At 37.0% G+C, this 18020-nt stretch overlaps 1 protein-coding gene across 9 annotated transcripts in view; it reads right to left on the bottom strand.

Annotated features, from left to right (window-relative positions):
• Positions 1-18020, bottom strand: part of ENTREP2 (endosomal transmembrane epsin interactor 2) — a 186242-nt gene that overhangs the window by 25941 nt on the left and 142281 nt on the right. For 8 of the 9 annotated variants that reach the window (XM_068958934.1, XM_068958936.1, XM_068958940.1 and 5 more), the window contains one exon: positions 8091-8198. The exons of the other annotated variant lie outside the window; for it this stretch is intronic. In XM_068958934.1, coding sequence (XP_068815035.1) covers positions 8091-8198 — 108 coding nt within the window. The remainder of the gene's footprint in view (positions 1-8090; positions 8199-18020) is intronic. 9 annotated transcript variants of the gene reach the window in all.

The raw sequence follows: 18020 nt of genomic DNA, 5'->3' as shown, positions 1-18020 counted from the left end.
CCATTTAGAAAACAATGCATATGTTAGTTAAACCTGCCAAATGTGACACCAGCATTGCCACCAGCGTTGTGTAGTTTCAATCAACCAGAAGGACAAATGCAGCACAGGCAGCAAAAACCTGACTTTTATCCCACCGCAGCTACCACTGAATCTGTGTGGTCTCTCACCTGCTTTGAAACAAGAGTATTTCAAAGCAGCGAGAGATTGTCTCATTTTTAGCCATCAATGTATAAAATAGACTTACTATAGAGAAAAATATAGTTAAAAAATTTTCCAAGTGATTAGTCTCCTTAAAAAGATAGAAGTCAAAAAGCAGCTTTGAGCTTCGTGTAAAAGTACATGCTCTTAGACAGGGCTCACAAAGAGAGCTTGTCTGTACGTCTTCTGAAACCTATATAGACTGAACACTCAAGGAACACCAAGTTTTTCTATGTAAACTTATCACAGTTTGGGGCTGCCAAAAATTTCACCTGTTAGTGAATAAAACACAGCAATACAAGCAGAAAACCCATCCTGCTGAAAAAATATGAAGGATCTCAGTAGACAGGTTTGTATGCTGTGTGATACTTTAAACTACTCAGTCCAGTTCCTTTTCCATTCCAATTCTTGTTAGGTGAAAAAAATTCTGCTATCACTTGCATAGGTACAAACCTCGAGAAACCTGAGGAGGGAATGAAGCTGCATTTAACAAAGAGTATTTGATAGCAGAAGATGGCAGTGCATTTCTTTAAAAATCAAACACTTTAAAAATAGTAAGGTTAATTTAAAGCTGACCCTTATATTAAACTGGAAAAGAATATTTCAATTGAGAACACATACATTAAATGAACATTCAGAACTGAGATAATTAATCTATCCTATTTTCCTTTCCTTTGATATACATGTCTAATAAGACAGACCATAAAATTTATTGTTTTCTTTCAAAAGTAGTTGATACTCAAGACTTGCAATCTCTTACCAAAGCTCTTACCATTTACAAATCTCTTAGCATTTGCTTTACTAAAGCAAATTTAATGCTTCTAATTTCTCTATTATCTTTTCTTAATAAGTTAGTACATATCGATATGTAAAAGATAAATATAACAGGCCAAGTATTGTAAAGATGATGTACAGAACAAGAATAAAATCATACAGACAGAGATGTGAGAGGGCTGTCTGACATTTGCATCCTTAGCTTTGGTGCTAGTTCACCCCCTGTCAAAATGTTCACTGCTTGAATCATCTAATTGCTTTTTTTTATTCTGCATCTCCTGAAAGTATCTGAAAACTTTGTGTTAACATTAAAAAATTATTCTATAAAGCCCTCTTTCTTTTAGGTTTTTCAACACCATGAGTTACTGCACAAGCTCAGTCTCTTTATGTATCTTGATATATATTAATACACACATATATATAGAGATGCATAGATCTCTGTATATATAAAAGCAATTTCTCTGTTTAAAAAGCAGCGTCTTCCACACCCCCAAATTAGTAGGACCTTTGTCTCTGATCAACAAGTTTAAGTTCACAGATCATGTCGTATGACTGCACTGCGTAACTTAAATCCTTTGCGTACTGTTGAACGTATTAAATATTTTTGTATTAATTTCAGTAATGTAAATGCAGCCTGTTTAGTTAATGACACTGAATTATCATTATGGCTGATGAAAACAGTAATTAAATGTTACAGCTGGCATGTGTCATCATTACCTTATTTCCTTTACAAAACAACAGATTGTTTTAGATATCGTGTAACATGAACTGTTAATAACGGGGATGGTGATAAAATCAGAATACACTGACTGAAATCAGTGTCAGCACTCCTAGGACACGTACCGTATAAACATCTCTGGAAGGGAAGAAAGACTGGAGTAGGTGTAGTTCATGCGTTAGCTTGGCTGCACTGGGCACAGTCTCTAGTATTTGTTTGTTGAAATCAGGGTGAATTAGTGTGAATTAATGCAGTAGCATTCATCAGACAAGATGCAAACTGAATCAGCCCTAAGCAACAAATGAAGTAACACGGAAGTGACAGCTTGGTTGTTAAGGGATGTTTCCTCACATTACAGAATCTTCATAGAATCTAATTTGATTCACATTTATCTGCTGGGGGGGGTGTGTACATGGAAAGAACAATTCTGGGAAGCCCTGTAACGGAGTGCAGTTTTAAACTGTCCAAAGTAATGAAATATGTAAAAAATGCAACTTTAACCTATAGTTATGGTATCATTTACTCTGGAAGATCTAATACAATTGGCAGAACATGGTAGATTTTTTTTCCTGCAATAGCTGCATATACTTAACGGGAGAAAGTGAAGTGAGGGAAAAAAATTATGGCACTTTCCGCATTAGTCATATCAAAAAGGAGCAACCTAGAAAAATATTGTTCAGGTGCCATCTGAAAAGCTCAAAGCCCAAAGTGGTTAATTTAGTCTTGTGCCTCATACTACATCTGAAATATTCCAGAAACTAAACCGTACACATTAAAAGCAAAACCCCTCTCATTTTCTTACCTTCCTTATCTTCCTGTTTTCAGTTTCTTTCTTCCAGCATAATATCTTACCGTCAGAATTCAGATTTCAACAGTTCAATTCGAATATTAGAACCTAAATAACTCCCAATCTCCAACTGGCATATAATAGTCCTTGTGAAAAATTCAGTAAAGTTTTATTCATGTGCACAAATTTTATAAAATACACTAAAAAAAATAAGGGCAGTTGTTAAAATAAATATGTTCTTTCTCTTTTTTTTTTTTTAAATGGTGATTAATAAGTATTTAAAGGTTTATTTTGGTTTCTAGTGTACATGAAATTTCAGCCTAGTTTCCGAAAACAATCTCAAGATTTCTACTTTTGCCAGTACAAAAATAAAGACTAAAGGAAACTGAAACGGAACACAATAGGGGCAGTCTGTAATATTCCCAGGAGATACGTGATTGAGAAAAGACTACTAGTAGCAGAGCTGTAAAAGGAACTCTCACCAAAGCTGACTGCTCTACGCTTCCTCTGAATGGCAACATCATTCCTTTATTAGTTATGCAAGCACCAATTATTTGTAAGAGATCAGAGCTGAGAGACTGATAAGTGAGAAGAGACGAGCAGTGAGCGTTCGGAATACAGGGCACCTGCCGGGCTATAATGACCTGAGGAGCCTGAAGGGGAGTTGTGAGGGTTTCAATACTTTCCAGTAACATTAATTCATTAATATGGAGTGTGACAGTCATGGAAACAGCAAATAATGAACACGTTCAGTCCTGAGCAACAGAGTCTCATTTACCTGGTATCCTGATATCCAAAATATCCGGTTCCTGGTGTACAAACAGTGGCATGTCTTTTAAGTTTCTTACCTACTCTGAAAGTTCCCCAGTTTGCTCAGTGTCACTCAGCGACATCTGGGCATGGGTATTAGCCCAGCAGCAAGATATTTTAGCGAGCCTTTCCTTACTTGTGCATGAGATCTCAGACTTAAGGCCTGCCAGGCCCAAAGTAGTAGAATGCTTTATCATTTACTATGACAGCAATTGCTAACACAAGCTGGTCAAGATTAAAGTTTTACAAAATTTTTAGAAAATCCAGACACAGCTACAAAAGGATGGAGGAAAAATTAGAAAAGCACGCTGGCATCTGTCTGTCCCTACGATGAAGCTCCAAGACGTTTCCTTCATTGATATTTAGCTGTTCAGTTATTTAGGACACCTGCCCATGCACGTGACTGCGAATCTAGCTCCCGTCTGCTCCTCAGACTAGAGCCTCAGGTTGGGATTCACAGGAAGTATGTTCACTTAGTAAACATGATTCCTGTTATATTGTGTGGCTAAAACTCTTCACATGTCTTTGAAAAGGGAAGCAGTTTGCTTTTCTAATATACTCCTTTCACTGTATCTGTGAAGTGCTAAAACAAATATGTTAAAATAAGCAACCGACCAACAGAATGGATTGTCATTTGATGACTTACTTTTAGGTTTGTTACATTAAAAGAATGAAATCATATAAAAGAAATAGCTAGGCTACAGAAGGTGAAATATCACGGGCCTAACTTTGCACTACTATTGTGATAGCTAATCAAAACATTCACTTAAATGAAACATTATTTAGGAATTATTTTTCCCTTTTAGACCAAAAAAATTATAACAACGTTTAACTCAAATTCACATAGATTTCCCCTCAATCCCAGCATGCTGCTTTCTTTCAAAACTATCGTGTGTCTAAAACACCAAAAATTATTCATGCACATAAAAACAAATCAGAAGTAGCGTCTTATTTTTGTGGTGACTTGGCAGAGGTGAATTCCCTTTTTCTGATCCAGAAGACAGCCAACTTTGAAAATTGAGACAATAAACTGTTAAATAATCTGTGATTATTTAACCAGCAAACTGCCCAAGACCCACTGAATTAAGTACTTTCCATTAGTCAGCGCCTGCATACCTAAGTTAATGAAAGGATGATTTGCCCCAAAGACTTCAGCGTACGTTCCTGAACGCTACTCAGAACGAGAAGGGGTAGCAAAAGCTGTGCTTTAAGACAACAGAGTCTAGAAAGGTGGTGTTCTTATTGTTGTTAAATTAAGGATCCATAAAGATTATTGGTTCCATTAGAAAATATGCACTGAAGCATATTTCTTTTCAGGAGGTTATCACTAAAGAACAGAAGTATTGACATAAATTAATGAATTGCGGCAATATAGTAAGCCAATGTAAAAATGGGAGTTTAATAATATTTAAAAGAGCATTCACACAAAATACCAGGCATCTTGTACGTTTCTGTTGAAACAAATATAAAGAAAAGGCAGATGATACTGTTAGGTTATAGGACATGAATAACGTAAAATTATTTTCAGCTATAATGCGTTATGGTGTATAAGAATTACACATTTTGCCAAGGCATTTGGCTTCCTGTATCCACTCCCTGTATTTTCTTCTATGAGGCTTAAACTTTATCTTCAAAGTAATTAAAGGGGATTGGGATATTTGTGATAGTTTGCACAGTTTAGAAAGTTCAGAAGGAAAAACAGGCATTAAAGAAAGCAGTCCTTTTAAGGACCGGAATTGGAAACATGATGATTTATGCTCATACTTCTTAACTCCTGCGGAACTACCAGTTCAGTCTGATGCAGGACTGCTGACTGTCATTCAGAATCCAGCGCATTTCAAACTTGGGCCTAGGAAGGAACTTCTTGGATAACACAAGAACTAATATTTTTTTCCCTTAATTCTCGAAAGTATAAATTTATTTGGTGGAATTATTTTTAACCTGAAACCCTTCAAATTAATTGGAAAATTGAATGTATGCTTAACACTGGTCAGTTTGTATTTATATTTTCAGGGCATTTCTACTGCAAGATCAGTACATTACAAGGAAGCACTTTCCAATAAAATACTGTCAGCTTGCATGCATGGATCACTGTATGCAGAAGTTTACAGGAAAGTAAATACTCGTGAAATAACTGCAGATTTTCCTGTGACTACATTACGTATCAGGTCAGTGTTGCTAGGCAATAAAACACGTGAAGCATACAGAACAGCATCCTGCCGTAACAGAACTAGAAATGATTTCAGGATTGTGTAATTTGTAACAAATCACCACTCTAACTCGTTCATTTCTGAGACAAGAACACTAACAGAGCATGCAAGTCACAAAACTAGTGACAGCACGCTAAAAAGTTGGTCTATCTCATGATGTCTGAGGAGGATTTTCCCTACTGCATAACGACGTTGTTTACTAGGAATTATATTTTGACGGCTCCTCTTCCTAGAGGAGAGTATATGTAGCTCTTGAGTACAGGAAGAGCAGAGTAAAAGAATCAACATAATAAATAAAATACTTTCTTCTACAAGGGTTGGTATTTCTTGGTGCTGCTATCCTAAACTCCCAGCACGGTACAATCCTGCTAAGAGAAGAGGAAGTACCTTGGTGGAACACAAAAAGGAACACACACAGACCAGGGATTTATCAGCAGGAAAACAGGAAGTAAATCAGATTTTTGAGTGTATGAGAGCAAAAGGGAACTGAAGATCATGGGACAATACTGAGAGTAGTGGAAGAAAAAGAAATCTGCAGGTCAGAGTTCAGCTGGTCTAAGTCAGCATAGCCCCAGGGAAGTTACGCTGACTTAGACCTGGCAGGGTTGGGCTCAGCAACCTGAAAGAAGAAAGGGGAAAAACTTAAGAATAAACAAGAAGAGACCGGGGTGAGCAGGAAGGAAGGTATAATTTCCTCTGTGAAGAGGGAAGAAAACTCCTGTCACTAGAGCTGAAAGTGCAGAAGAATGAACAACTAAGCAAGAAGACAGAAAGCTGGAAACATGAAGCATGAGAAGTAAAAAGAAATGGACATAAGAGAAGCATTGCCAGGTAGAAAAGAAAGAACTTGAGGAAAGAAGAAGTGAAAAAAGAAGTGGTAGAGAGAAATTACATGACTTGAAGATATTTTATTTCCTATTCTGGTTACTGCTTCTTGTGCATGCCCATCAGAAGCACTTCGTTATTGGTCTTGATTCATTGCCATCTATATGTTTCTCCTCTTCTTAAACACACTGCTAAATACCATAACATTAATCACAAGTTAAACTTCCCTGAATACACATGACTACACATGGATCTCTGACACCACTGTCACACTAAACAGGCAGGTCTTTTCAGGAGTGGTGATCAGTTCCTCTCCCTATAATCACTGCAAGGTGAAAAAATTACTTCATGAGCAAGTTCTTCAGGTGTTGGGTATCTTGTAACTAATATCAGTAGGGGGCAATATTAAAAGAAGAATACCTACAATATGGTAACAACTGTTTAATGTTTTGGATACAATGTGTCATCAGCTGCGAGGGATCATTTTTGCCAAGGCTGTTTATGACATCCTCAAGAAAGTTATTAAGTAAGTGATGCTTACAAGCCTGTACAAGCACACTCAATAGTGTGCTCAACAGGGAGAGAGCTATACGAAAACATGTATTTGTGTACCCTACGCAGCCTTTTTTCTTTTTTTCCTTAACTTGCATTATACGTGCTAATGCACGAAGTAATCCTCAGCTAACAGGTTGAGGATATTTTTAACTAAGTTTGTAGCCCAGTGACTGGAACCCTTGTCTAGAAAGGATGGTTAGATCTCTGTAACTCATTATGTCCTTAAAACTCAATTAATAACCATGGTAGCTAATGCATTTCTGATCAATCACATGCCTACGTAGCATGCTATTCAACCTGCTTCTCTGCTGCACAAACTGTTTGCAAATAACTTGCTGGGCCAGTACTCTACATAGGCGGGCTTTTAAAAGGTGAGAGATCTACAAATGGCTGGTAGGAGTTCGTGGGCTTAAAATCAAGAGATTTTAAACACACAAAACAGAGGGTAACTAACAGAGGATAACTTCCTCGATTTGCCAGTGATAATTGCTGGGTGAGAAACAGTTTACCCGTCCTGCAAAACACAGAGGATTTTAAATTATTATTTTTCATGCTTCAACATTAAATTGGAGCCTTGAAGACTGCAGCGCTCATTTGGGATCGGAAAGCTATCTTCGTCCAAATGAAGACGAGAGCACCCTGTAATGCAGCCAGCTATCCAGAAGACTAACGTTCCTTTCTCCTCTTGCTTTAACAACAAACACTACTCTGAAGCCAAATGTATTTTTCCTTACGAAAACACAGTTATTGGCTACTGTGAAAAGCTCCAGTTTTGAAACTGCTCTTCCTCATACTAGAAAGTGGTGAAAAATAACATCTCACAGCTAAGTAACTACGCTAGACAGTATGGTAACTATAGTTGATAAACATTCGGTGACAGAAAAGTTAACGTGCATGTAAAAACTGAACCTTGGTAATAGCCTTGGTAATAAAACTAATCTTTTCCCCGTTAAAAAATCCTAATTATAACTCTCTATGTTATAGATATAACTCTCTAGCTGCTTTTAAACATAGCAGCTATTCATAGCGCATACGTCTGTACACTGTATTTATGCAAACAGATAAAACACACCCTTGTACACAAACATGTTCATACATACACAGACACACAAGTCGGCATAAGTGTAAAAGCAACAAGTAGATACAAATGAGTACACATAAATCAGGAAAATACGTTGGACAATACCACGTGCTGCCACTGAAGCTTACTCACCATTTGCAAAAGATCAGAAGAAACCATCTGCATGCAGCACATCGCTGTTGCCAAAGCACAGACAATGGTGGAGATGATGTTGAGCGCGCACACACTGAACAACAGGTCCTGTGGAAAGACAGGCAGCAGAATGTCATCTCCCATCTCAGGGACACAAATGACAGCAAATATTTTCAGCAGATTTGATAAAAAAAAAAAAAAAAAACCCTGCCAGTCATTATTAATTTAATATGATCGTAATTAGCTGTGTGGAATTCATTCAACCTGTAATACTTTCTCTTAAACCAATCAACAAAGGAGCAATCACAGAAACAAACTACACCCTTCCCTGCTCCAACTTATCAGCAATTCATTCGGTAGCAGAATTTCTGCTGGTATATTAAAATTTCAAGTTCTCCACTTCCCTGGCAAAACACAAATTGATGCTTTCACCATACAGACTCTAAGCCGTGGTTATCACTAGAAAGCTACTAGGAAAAAGACTTCTCATGAAAAAAAAATGCATATAGCAATTTCTTTACTTTCAATATTTGAAATCTACAAATTAGGATATTATTTATGTTAAAACATTCAATGGAAAAATCAAGAACGGCATCCTATATTAGATATTCTATGCATCTGAAGCAGACTCAGATGAAACACATCTTTTTAGGTATGGCGTCCCCTATAGGGACTGCATCTGGGCTTTTTAATGCGTGCTGATGAAGTGCACACTGCCAAGTTTTTGGGTTTTGTTTTTAATGCATTTAAAATGGCAACAATAAGTACTTTTGTTTACAAAGCAGAATGAAACCAAAGGAACCCTTGAATTAAAACTGAAGTATTTTTATAGCAAATGTATAATTAAAAAAAAATCCATTTCTTGCAATCACCAGATCTTTTATTTACTTTCCCTACCGCTAGAGAAAGGGAATAAGGATTTAGCATGCTGGCAACATTTCAAAACTACTACACTCTTTCTACAGCAATTACATGGCTGTTGTACTTGCAACAATTACATTGCTCAAGTTTAGTTGGACTTCTCGAACGCTGAATAGCCAGTAAAAGCAGTTGGGTAAAAGTATTTCACAGAGACTAAAAAAAAATCAGAACGGTTAATGTAATGTGATTAAAACCACTTGCTGGGTAAAGAACATTCTGTAGGATCTAAGTTTAAAAGAGGATGGCATTTCATTTGCTTCCAGTTCATAAAATAACTTCCATGCTATAAAATCAATGCATTGCTCACTTTTTTTCCACCAATACTAAAGAAAGGGTAGAAAGAAAGGTGCAGATTTACTGCTGCCACTTTAATTGCACACTCCAGTGAGCTTCATTTGAAAATGGAAACGCCTGTCACAGGAAGCAGGCAAACAGTTAATGGGTCAACTTCTAGTCATTTAATAGGCTACGCTCAGCCAGATTTGGTCTTGCTGCTCTGCTCAGTAGTTTTCTGAATTCTTGGCCAGCAACTCAGCCAGGGGAATAATGGATTAATAGCATCCACAGCAGAAAGACTGGAAGGGCCAATCTCTTCCTCACATACAGAAGGTGCTACAGAGGGGTCATTCAAATGCAAGTCTGTATAGACACATTTAAGGCATTCTGCTGGAGGTAAACAGGCAAGCAAATCTGCAGAGATGCAATTAGTAGACAGGGTCACAAAAAGAGACCACGATTCCGGCTGTTCTGGTTCCATATGTGAGCCTAGGTCAAGAACAGAGAGACAGACACAAGATCTGGGGGAGAAATAAGACAATTTCTCAGCAGTTGGCAGCAGATGCCAACAGAACAAATAATTCTATAAGAAGTTTGGAAAATCAAGTAAAATCCAGTATTAAAAATATTTTCTTTTTAGAAAGAACAAAGCTCTTTGGGCCAAGAATTCTGCACCTCCTTCACTTCAAAGCTTTTTCGAATGAAACTCAGAATATGAAGAGCTCACACAGAGATAAGACAGCAATGAGACAAGTACTCTTGTCATGTCTAAACATTTACTGGTGACTTGATTTTTAAAGCACTTTTTTCACTTATTGATTCTGCATAGATCAGACCAAAAAGAAATTGTTAATCACGTAACTGATTCCAGATTCCTGCAGGCATAAATGGAAGCAGGATGTGACGAGGTGCATGCAACAGTGTCTCATGACATGCCTGTCATTTCACAAGTGTAACTACCATCATGTAGATCCTGTTGCTGGCTGTTCATAAACCTTTAGCACCTTCAACTATTTCCAGTCACGTGTATTAATGGCAAAGAGATACAAATTGTACTGACAGGATGGGGAAAAAAAAAAAAAAAAGTCTTGTCCTTGAAAATCCAGGCTTACGACTCTGAATCTGTAATAATTATAGAAAAGGAAAAAAAAAATTTGAAAATATTTGAAAAATTTCCCCTCACAGCAGTATTTTACAGGCCATTTAAAATCAAAAGTTATAGCCAATATAACTTGATACCACTTTGCTGAATAATAAATTCAACATCAAAGTTGTAAATTAGGACCTGAAGGGTCCTTAAGACCTTCACACTACTCCTATATCTCAGCACAGACTTAACTATGCCTCTGTCACTCATGACAGATGTTTCTCTATTTTGCTCCTAATGATCCCACAACCTCACTACGAGAGTCTATTTCCATGTTGAATTACCTTCACCATTAGAGAGTTTTCTGTATGTCCATTCCACAGTTGAAAATCATTGCTTTGCTTCCACAGATTTTGAGAACAGGCTATTTGCTTACAGCAGTCTTTTACACATTTAAACCCTATTATCCTGCTTTCTTTAAGTCTTTCCTCCTTTACTGGAAGACGTATCTTTAAATCCTCACTGAGGTCAATTTTCCAGGTATCTAATCACTGTCATTACTTTCATTTGCTAATCTCAAGTTGTTCCATGTTTTTCCTGAAATGCAAAATCCTAAACCGGCCACAAGTGAGGCCCTGCCAATGCTGATTATAGCGTAAGGATTGCTCCTTGTGCTTCACAAGCCTTATGCCTGCCTACAAGTCCTGCCGTGATGACTGAATTCTCTTGCAACAGCACATTACTGAGGTATCTGTTATCCAACACATAGCACACTAGGCTGCTTCAGGCAGTATATACCAAATATATTAATATTAGAGCAGAGATTAGTCTAACTAAACTGGCATTAAAAATTCTTTCTGTAGAAAAGTAATGGATGGCTAAACGATTGTATGCCCTTTAAACTAGAAAATAGTTGTATATTGCTGGTTAGTAAAAGCTCTACTGAAATATCAAGCAGCAACTACAAAATGGTAGGAATCAGTAACACTGTAGTCATATTCATTTATAAAGAATAAGGAATAAACCCAACCTATTTCTTATCGCATGGATAGTGGTAGGAAAATTTTTTTTTTTTTTCCTATCTGAATGCCTTTCTTCTGTACTCCATAACATGGAGTAAAGCCAAGCAATGCTTTCCATTTTCAGTTTGGTTATTTTCTCCTTCTCTAACAGTAATTGCAGAAAAAGTCTCCAGTCCGCACCAAACCAATTGCTTCAATTCTTATTAATATCTAATTACTGTGAAACAACAATTAAAGTAAGTTGGCTTGGCAAGTACCCTGTGTTGCAGTAGTGTCCAAGACTGAACACACATGATGATCATAAACTAGCTAAAGTTAGTTTGCTATTCAGCACAACATTTATAATTTAAGTCAAGGAACACTGCCCACAATAACAATGGCTCCCTTTCCACAAACTCATTTTCCAGGCCAACAATACAATAGTTAGACCATTGTTCTCACTGCAGTCTTGATGATGAAGATATGACTGGAATGTGTTTCAAATGCAGTGATATAAAATGTTGATGTATTTCACAAAGATCAAAGAGGAGCAGACATCTATCAGCCAAAAAAGCAACAATATAGCAAAGATAAAGCTAAACAAACTCTGAGAAGATGTACATTCAAAATTTTCATCAGTGAAGGTAATAACTGAGCAGTGTTTGTCATAACTTCACCATCACTAGGTAGTTCCTAAATCAAGATTACCTCTTTATTTTTTTTCAAGTCTGTTTTAACACAAACAGGAATTAACCCATGGAAATTGTGAGATACGTTGTAAGACTAAAGATTCACAGTAGTCTCTTCTAACGTCATACGATCTGAATCTATGCAGGGAGTCCAGTTGCAGCTGGAACTGATATAAAGGCACACTATTTTTCCAAAAAGACTGAAAGTCACTGAAATCAGAGGGTGGTCTGTCAGTCCATATGGTATTTAAGGTAGGTAGACAACTGACTTCGAAAGGAGCATGTGACACCTTTGGCAGCTTGGACAGCTACCTCTCAGGTTTGTATTTTGCATTTACTGCAAGGAGATGCACAAATCGAGGCAACGCACAAACTTCGCAAAACTTCAAGAAACGCAAATTACGAAATTACTTTAAAATGTATGACAGGGAAAATGGAAGTACTTATGCACAACATAATCACATGAATATCTGTTAAGGGTTACCAGGAAAAATAATCTTTTCATTCTAGTCTTTCCAGACTTATTTGTACAGCTTATGAAAATCAGTAACAGCTGCCAGTGCCTCTAGGACTTTTTAGCTCATGATTCCAAAATGAAGGTTTAATATACAGAGATATATTTTAATATATACCTATTTTAACCAATGGTATTTAACCAGTGAAACCAAGGGTCACTAGGCTTTTATGACTTCAGAAGAAGAAATTATAGATTAAATAGCAGGCTGCAACTTTTTTTAAACTGTCAAATACATCCAGAAGTAATCAGTGACTCAATGTATAGACCCATGATTTCAGTCATATTTTCTCTGCTAGGAGAAATTATTAACCGAAATCCAGTCACAGACAATGCCTTAAGTAAAAGAACTATATTCTGCCAGGGTGTTTAAGTCACCAGGCAAATCCTGAAAATCACTTTTACTTATTGGAACTTAGCACTATCATCTGCCTTGCATCTTGCAGTTGTGAAAAATACACCAGATACAACTCTGTGTTTGATTGCAAGGAAAAAAAAAAAATCCTTACCCCCAAACAAATGTTACTCAGCCCCAGCAAACTTTTTCAGGAAATTTCCTTCCTAAGTCCTGTAGCATAGGTAAGTAGGTAATTCACAGGACACTCATATATTCAACTATACATAGCAAGCAAGTAAGGAACAAACATGCTATCAGTAAGTCAGGTTCTTACGCTGATTCCACACGGGACGTTGCAAACATTAAGACAGTCTTTTAGGGAGATGCCTCTGAAAAGGCAGTAACTGTTACAGGGCCTATACTAATTCCCCACAGCACCTGGATACAGACAGTCATGTTTAGAGCGGTCTAGGAGCTTTAGTTATAGATTTTTGGCAAATTTCTGGAAGATCTACATTAATCAGAAAACATAATACATGAATCTGTACGGCGTGAAATATGATTCTTTCCTCTTCAGCTTACAAGTGGTTCAACCCGATTTTCTTATCCAACATTTTTTTGGGTATTTTGGGGTTTTTAAAGGCCTAATTTGATTCTTCAGCATGTTTATGCGACAATTAATGCACCAGTGGGTATAATCTACAACATAGATTTGTTCTTTTGTACTTCATCTATACAATTTCCTTGTTATGTCTTAACTCTTAATCCACTAATCTCACAGGGCACAAAACGAGTGGAAGCAGTGGTCAGAAATGCCTTTATTTAAGGAAAGAACATTTCTTTTCTTATTCCTTTACTGAGTGAAGCTGTTTTCAGCTATTACTATTTTGATATTGTTCCAATGCTACTGCAGCTCAAAGCTTGTGCCTATTAGCATGTTTAAAATAATACCTTACAACAAAAGGTTTAAAAGCAGACATTTTCCAAAGCAACTAAGTACGAAGCAGAAAACGTACTAAAACTAAACTTATCACACTGCCTTGCTGAAATCTTTCATTCATTTTGGGAGGTGAATGTCTGACAAGATTTTTGATTAACATCTTTGGATAAGGCAAAGAACGTACGTCCAAGTTGCCTGTTGCTTCACACGTTTCAGAAGCTGGACACTAATCTGGATTTGGCCACATCCACTCCCTAATACTGATTCTGACCGAGCAATAAGAAACAAAGAATCCGGAAGGCATGACCAAGGGGCTAAGCATGCCCTCTTTGCTCCATACCCACGTAGGGCTTTAGGCTGTATCATATAGGGAATATACCTAACTTTTTCTTAAAACTTCCCTCTTTCCTGCATGCATATCCTGCATACATGGAGGTGGCCTCCGTGGCCACCTAATGCTATAGAATAATAAATGTTTATATGAGTAATCCTATAACCGTTTTCCCTAATTTCAAGTGCTTTCAACTTTTCCTTTATTTCTTTTGGGATTTTACCCCATTCTCAAGTGGATTTTCTTCTCACTGAAACCCTCCCATACTTTCTGTGCTTTTTACCTCTACCACAGTCCCAGCCACACTTAGGAGCTTTTAATTTCTTGAAATAACAGTGTCGTTATACCCTAGAGAGTTCAGAACTGACTCACAAGAGAAACAATGCCTGTCTCACAAATCTGTGGTCTTATAAAACAGCTCAGCTGGAGATTTTCAGACTGAACGCAGAGTAGAAGACCAAAAGATGAGTGTAATTCTTCAGCGTTACAAAGACCCCAAAGCAATCAATTCCCTTAATCCACCAAAATGTTGAAAGCTGTATTAGATGAATTAGAGGAAAATGTTGCTGTGGGGTGCAGAAATTGGGATTTAACTTTTTGCTGAATATTCATCCCGTGTCAACATTTCTCAGACAGATAACATTATTAAACTGTTTATTTGTCTGTTGTCAGACAAATAAAGCCTCAAGAACACCTTTTAACACCTTTTATCAAATGATTCTGCCAAGCCAAAATTGTAAGAACAGTAAGTGGTATCAGGTACAGCCCTCTTCTCACATAAATCAACAACCCGATGAGCAGAAACTGCCCAAGAAAAGGAAGCATCATGTTGTGTGGGTTAAATGGAATACATGTTGACCGGCATTTTCTGTTGTCCTATTAGTAGGTTTTGAAATATTTTGAAATATTTGAAAATATATTTTTGAAAATATTTTATAAACCAAGCAAACAGGCTGATCCTTTAACTGTGGAGGAATCATTGAGATAGTTGTAGAAATCAAGGATATAAATGACAGAAGACATATAACAACTAAAAAAAGCTCATACAAAGTAGCACAAAATACTATGTCAACAGAATTTACCATATTTTACTGTATTACTGAATTTACTGGAATTAACGTTACTTGCAGTATTCTGAGATTAGAACATGGTTTAACTACAAAATTCCATGCAAGGCAAGTGACAGAACTCAGAACATCAAGGAAGCAAAATCACTTTAGGAGCTTTGTAACCTTAAAAAGGGGACTAAACTAATCTATTTATCTCCTACTGTGGGGTTAAACATCAGTCTGGTAGATGTTTTTAAATATTCATCAACCTTGGAAAGCCAGTTTTTGTGCATGTGTGCTCTTCTCCTTTGCTGCACTTCCTTCAACATAACAGCTAACAACTAGCTAGTGAAAGTCGTATACTAATGAATACCATCATGTGTGTTTAAAATAGGAAGCTTTAGTTCCCTTTTACATCCCCCCAAAAAGTGAATCTTTTAAACCTTAGCTTGAAATGAACTTGAATGTTCCTCCAGTCTGAAGATGGAAAGGTCTATAACAGGCTAGTTCAAAATTTTCAACCAAAAATGCCATTTTGACATTAAACATATTTTTCATTTCATTTAGAATTTCGGTAAAAAACAAAGTTGGAACTTTCAGTCAGAGCTCGTATGTAGTAATATATCATAGAACTATTTTTGTTTCGGGAGGCTGAACAGAAGAGATGTTCTTTGACTCTTCCCTTTTATTTACCTGCATTAAGTCTAACTAAGCAGAAATACTTTGGGCTCATGTTTACCTGTTAGACAAGAAGAGAGCTTTATAAACGGTTTTAGTAGTTTACAGAAAATCTGAAATTTTATTTTAAGCTCATGGTAAGAAAGGGTTTACCCTCTTTCAAACTTAACCAACCTCAGTATAGTTTTCCTCATGCCACAACTACAGAACCTCCATGCCTCCCGAAGCAGCTCAGCTGCAAGAAAAAGGTAACGCCTACAAATATCAGATACAGTCAGAAGTAATGTCTTCTGACTGCTCTCGGGTATTCAAAGCAGGTATTGTTGGCTATGCAAACAGAATACATATATCTAAAAGTACCCAACTGTGTCTTTTTTTTTTTTTTTTTGAATGCTTCCAGAATTATGGAAACCTGGCCTGGCAGAGATCCCACACTGAGCAGTCAGCCTGTGCTGCAAACAGTCTCTGAACATAGTTTTTGTGGACAGCATATAGGTGAGTTATCTGCAACATATGGTAAAATTAGGCCACTATTTAGAAAGGTTAAATGATTCAGAGACGGGTAATTCAGATGCAATTTAAAAATCCTGAAGTTCTATCTGGAAGCCTTGAGTATCTAACGCAGACAGAAGTCACAGTGTGCGTTCCTGTGCGCTGTCAAGCACTGCCAACAGTTAAGGCAAATCCAGCCACACAGTCACAATCTCTCCCCAGCAAAATGACAGCTTACTATTTTGCAGTGCCATTCTTTTAAAATCCTTAAATCACCTCTCCGTAAAGAGACCCCAATGGCTTTTTTGGACATTCTGCATGCTGCTCGATCATTCCAAACATCTTCACTTCTCTTTGACGCACTTGCTTTTAGACTTGAGCTGATGAATGTAAACTGCCTAAGCTATAATCTTTGAAAATAAGTGTAATTTGCAGACTGTTTTACTGACTGTATTTCTCTACCAAGTCATGAAAAAAATAACTGCGATGCTATCTCATAAGCATTCAGGAAACTCAGAGTTTATAGAAAATATACTGGAAGTTAGCCATTAAAGACTTTTCCTTTAATGCCCTACCTATCATCTTCAGTAAATTTACTCACATCTCATCTCGCACACAGAGCACTAATGAACTGCCAGACATACAAAACAGGCACCAAGCCAATTCTCCAAAAAGGCTGCAGACTTTCTTTTGTCCAGAGAGATTAGAGATTAGGACATACTTGTATATGCACTAACATTGAAAACAAACAGCAGTTAGTGAAATCTTTGATGTGTCCAGCTCTTCTGTGCTTGTTAGCATCTCCAGAGCATGCAACATTTCTGTTATGTCAGTCCAACACATGGGTCATGTTATTTTTCTTTCACTACTGAAGGAAAAGGAATAGCCTGATTTTCACGTTCATGCCTTCAAGGTGTGAGCGAAAAAAGGTATCAGCAGTTGCTGACGCCCGTGATTCCTTAAATATTAGGTGTCTGTTTCCAGATACCTTTGGGCCTTTAGGGTTGGTATTCACATAGGCACCTTCAGCTTATGGAGGAAATTTATAGCTAGATTTACAGCAAGAAATTGCTTTGCAACAATAACAAGTACTTATATTTATGAACATAATCTGGGAAGGAAATTGCTAGTCTTTCCGAAACTGTATTCAAGAATCCCAGAAGAAACACCAAAGAAAACAAAACCCACACCAACAACAAAGAAAAATGAGAACTACCTTACGGCCACTTGTATTATTGACACTTAAATTTCTCGGTCAATATTACCAAACTCCCAAGAAGCAGAAGATTCCTCTTAAAAATATCTCTACCAAAAAGATGAAAAGGGGAAGGAACTGATTCAAATATTGATGCACAGAATTCTAGTGGCACTGACATCCATGGGGTGGTCCAAAGACTTAAACTTGATAATGCAGAAAAGAAAACAAAGTCTATCTTTGCTAGTAACATCCAAATTTATACTAGAGGGTAAAAAGAAGAATAAGGAATAAACAAGAAGCAAACGTAGAAAAAGTTCTATTATTTTTAAAGTTAAAAAAGTCTTTCTAGAGTTGGTTTATCTCTATTGTGACCAACGTGTAAGAAGGCTCAAATCATCTCTAAATGAGAAAGATTGA

Source organism: Struthio camelus, chromosome 12, assembly GCF_040807025.1.
Source record: "Struthio camelus isolate bStrCam1 chromosome 12, bStrCam1.hap1, whole genome shotgun sequence".
Lineage (NCBI taxonomy): Eukaryota > Metazoa > Chordata > Aves > Struthioniformes > Struthionidae > Struthio > Struthio camelus.
This window is presented reverse-complemented; position numbering and strand designations above follow the sequence as displayed.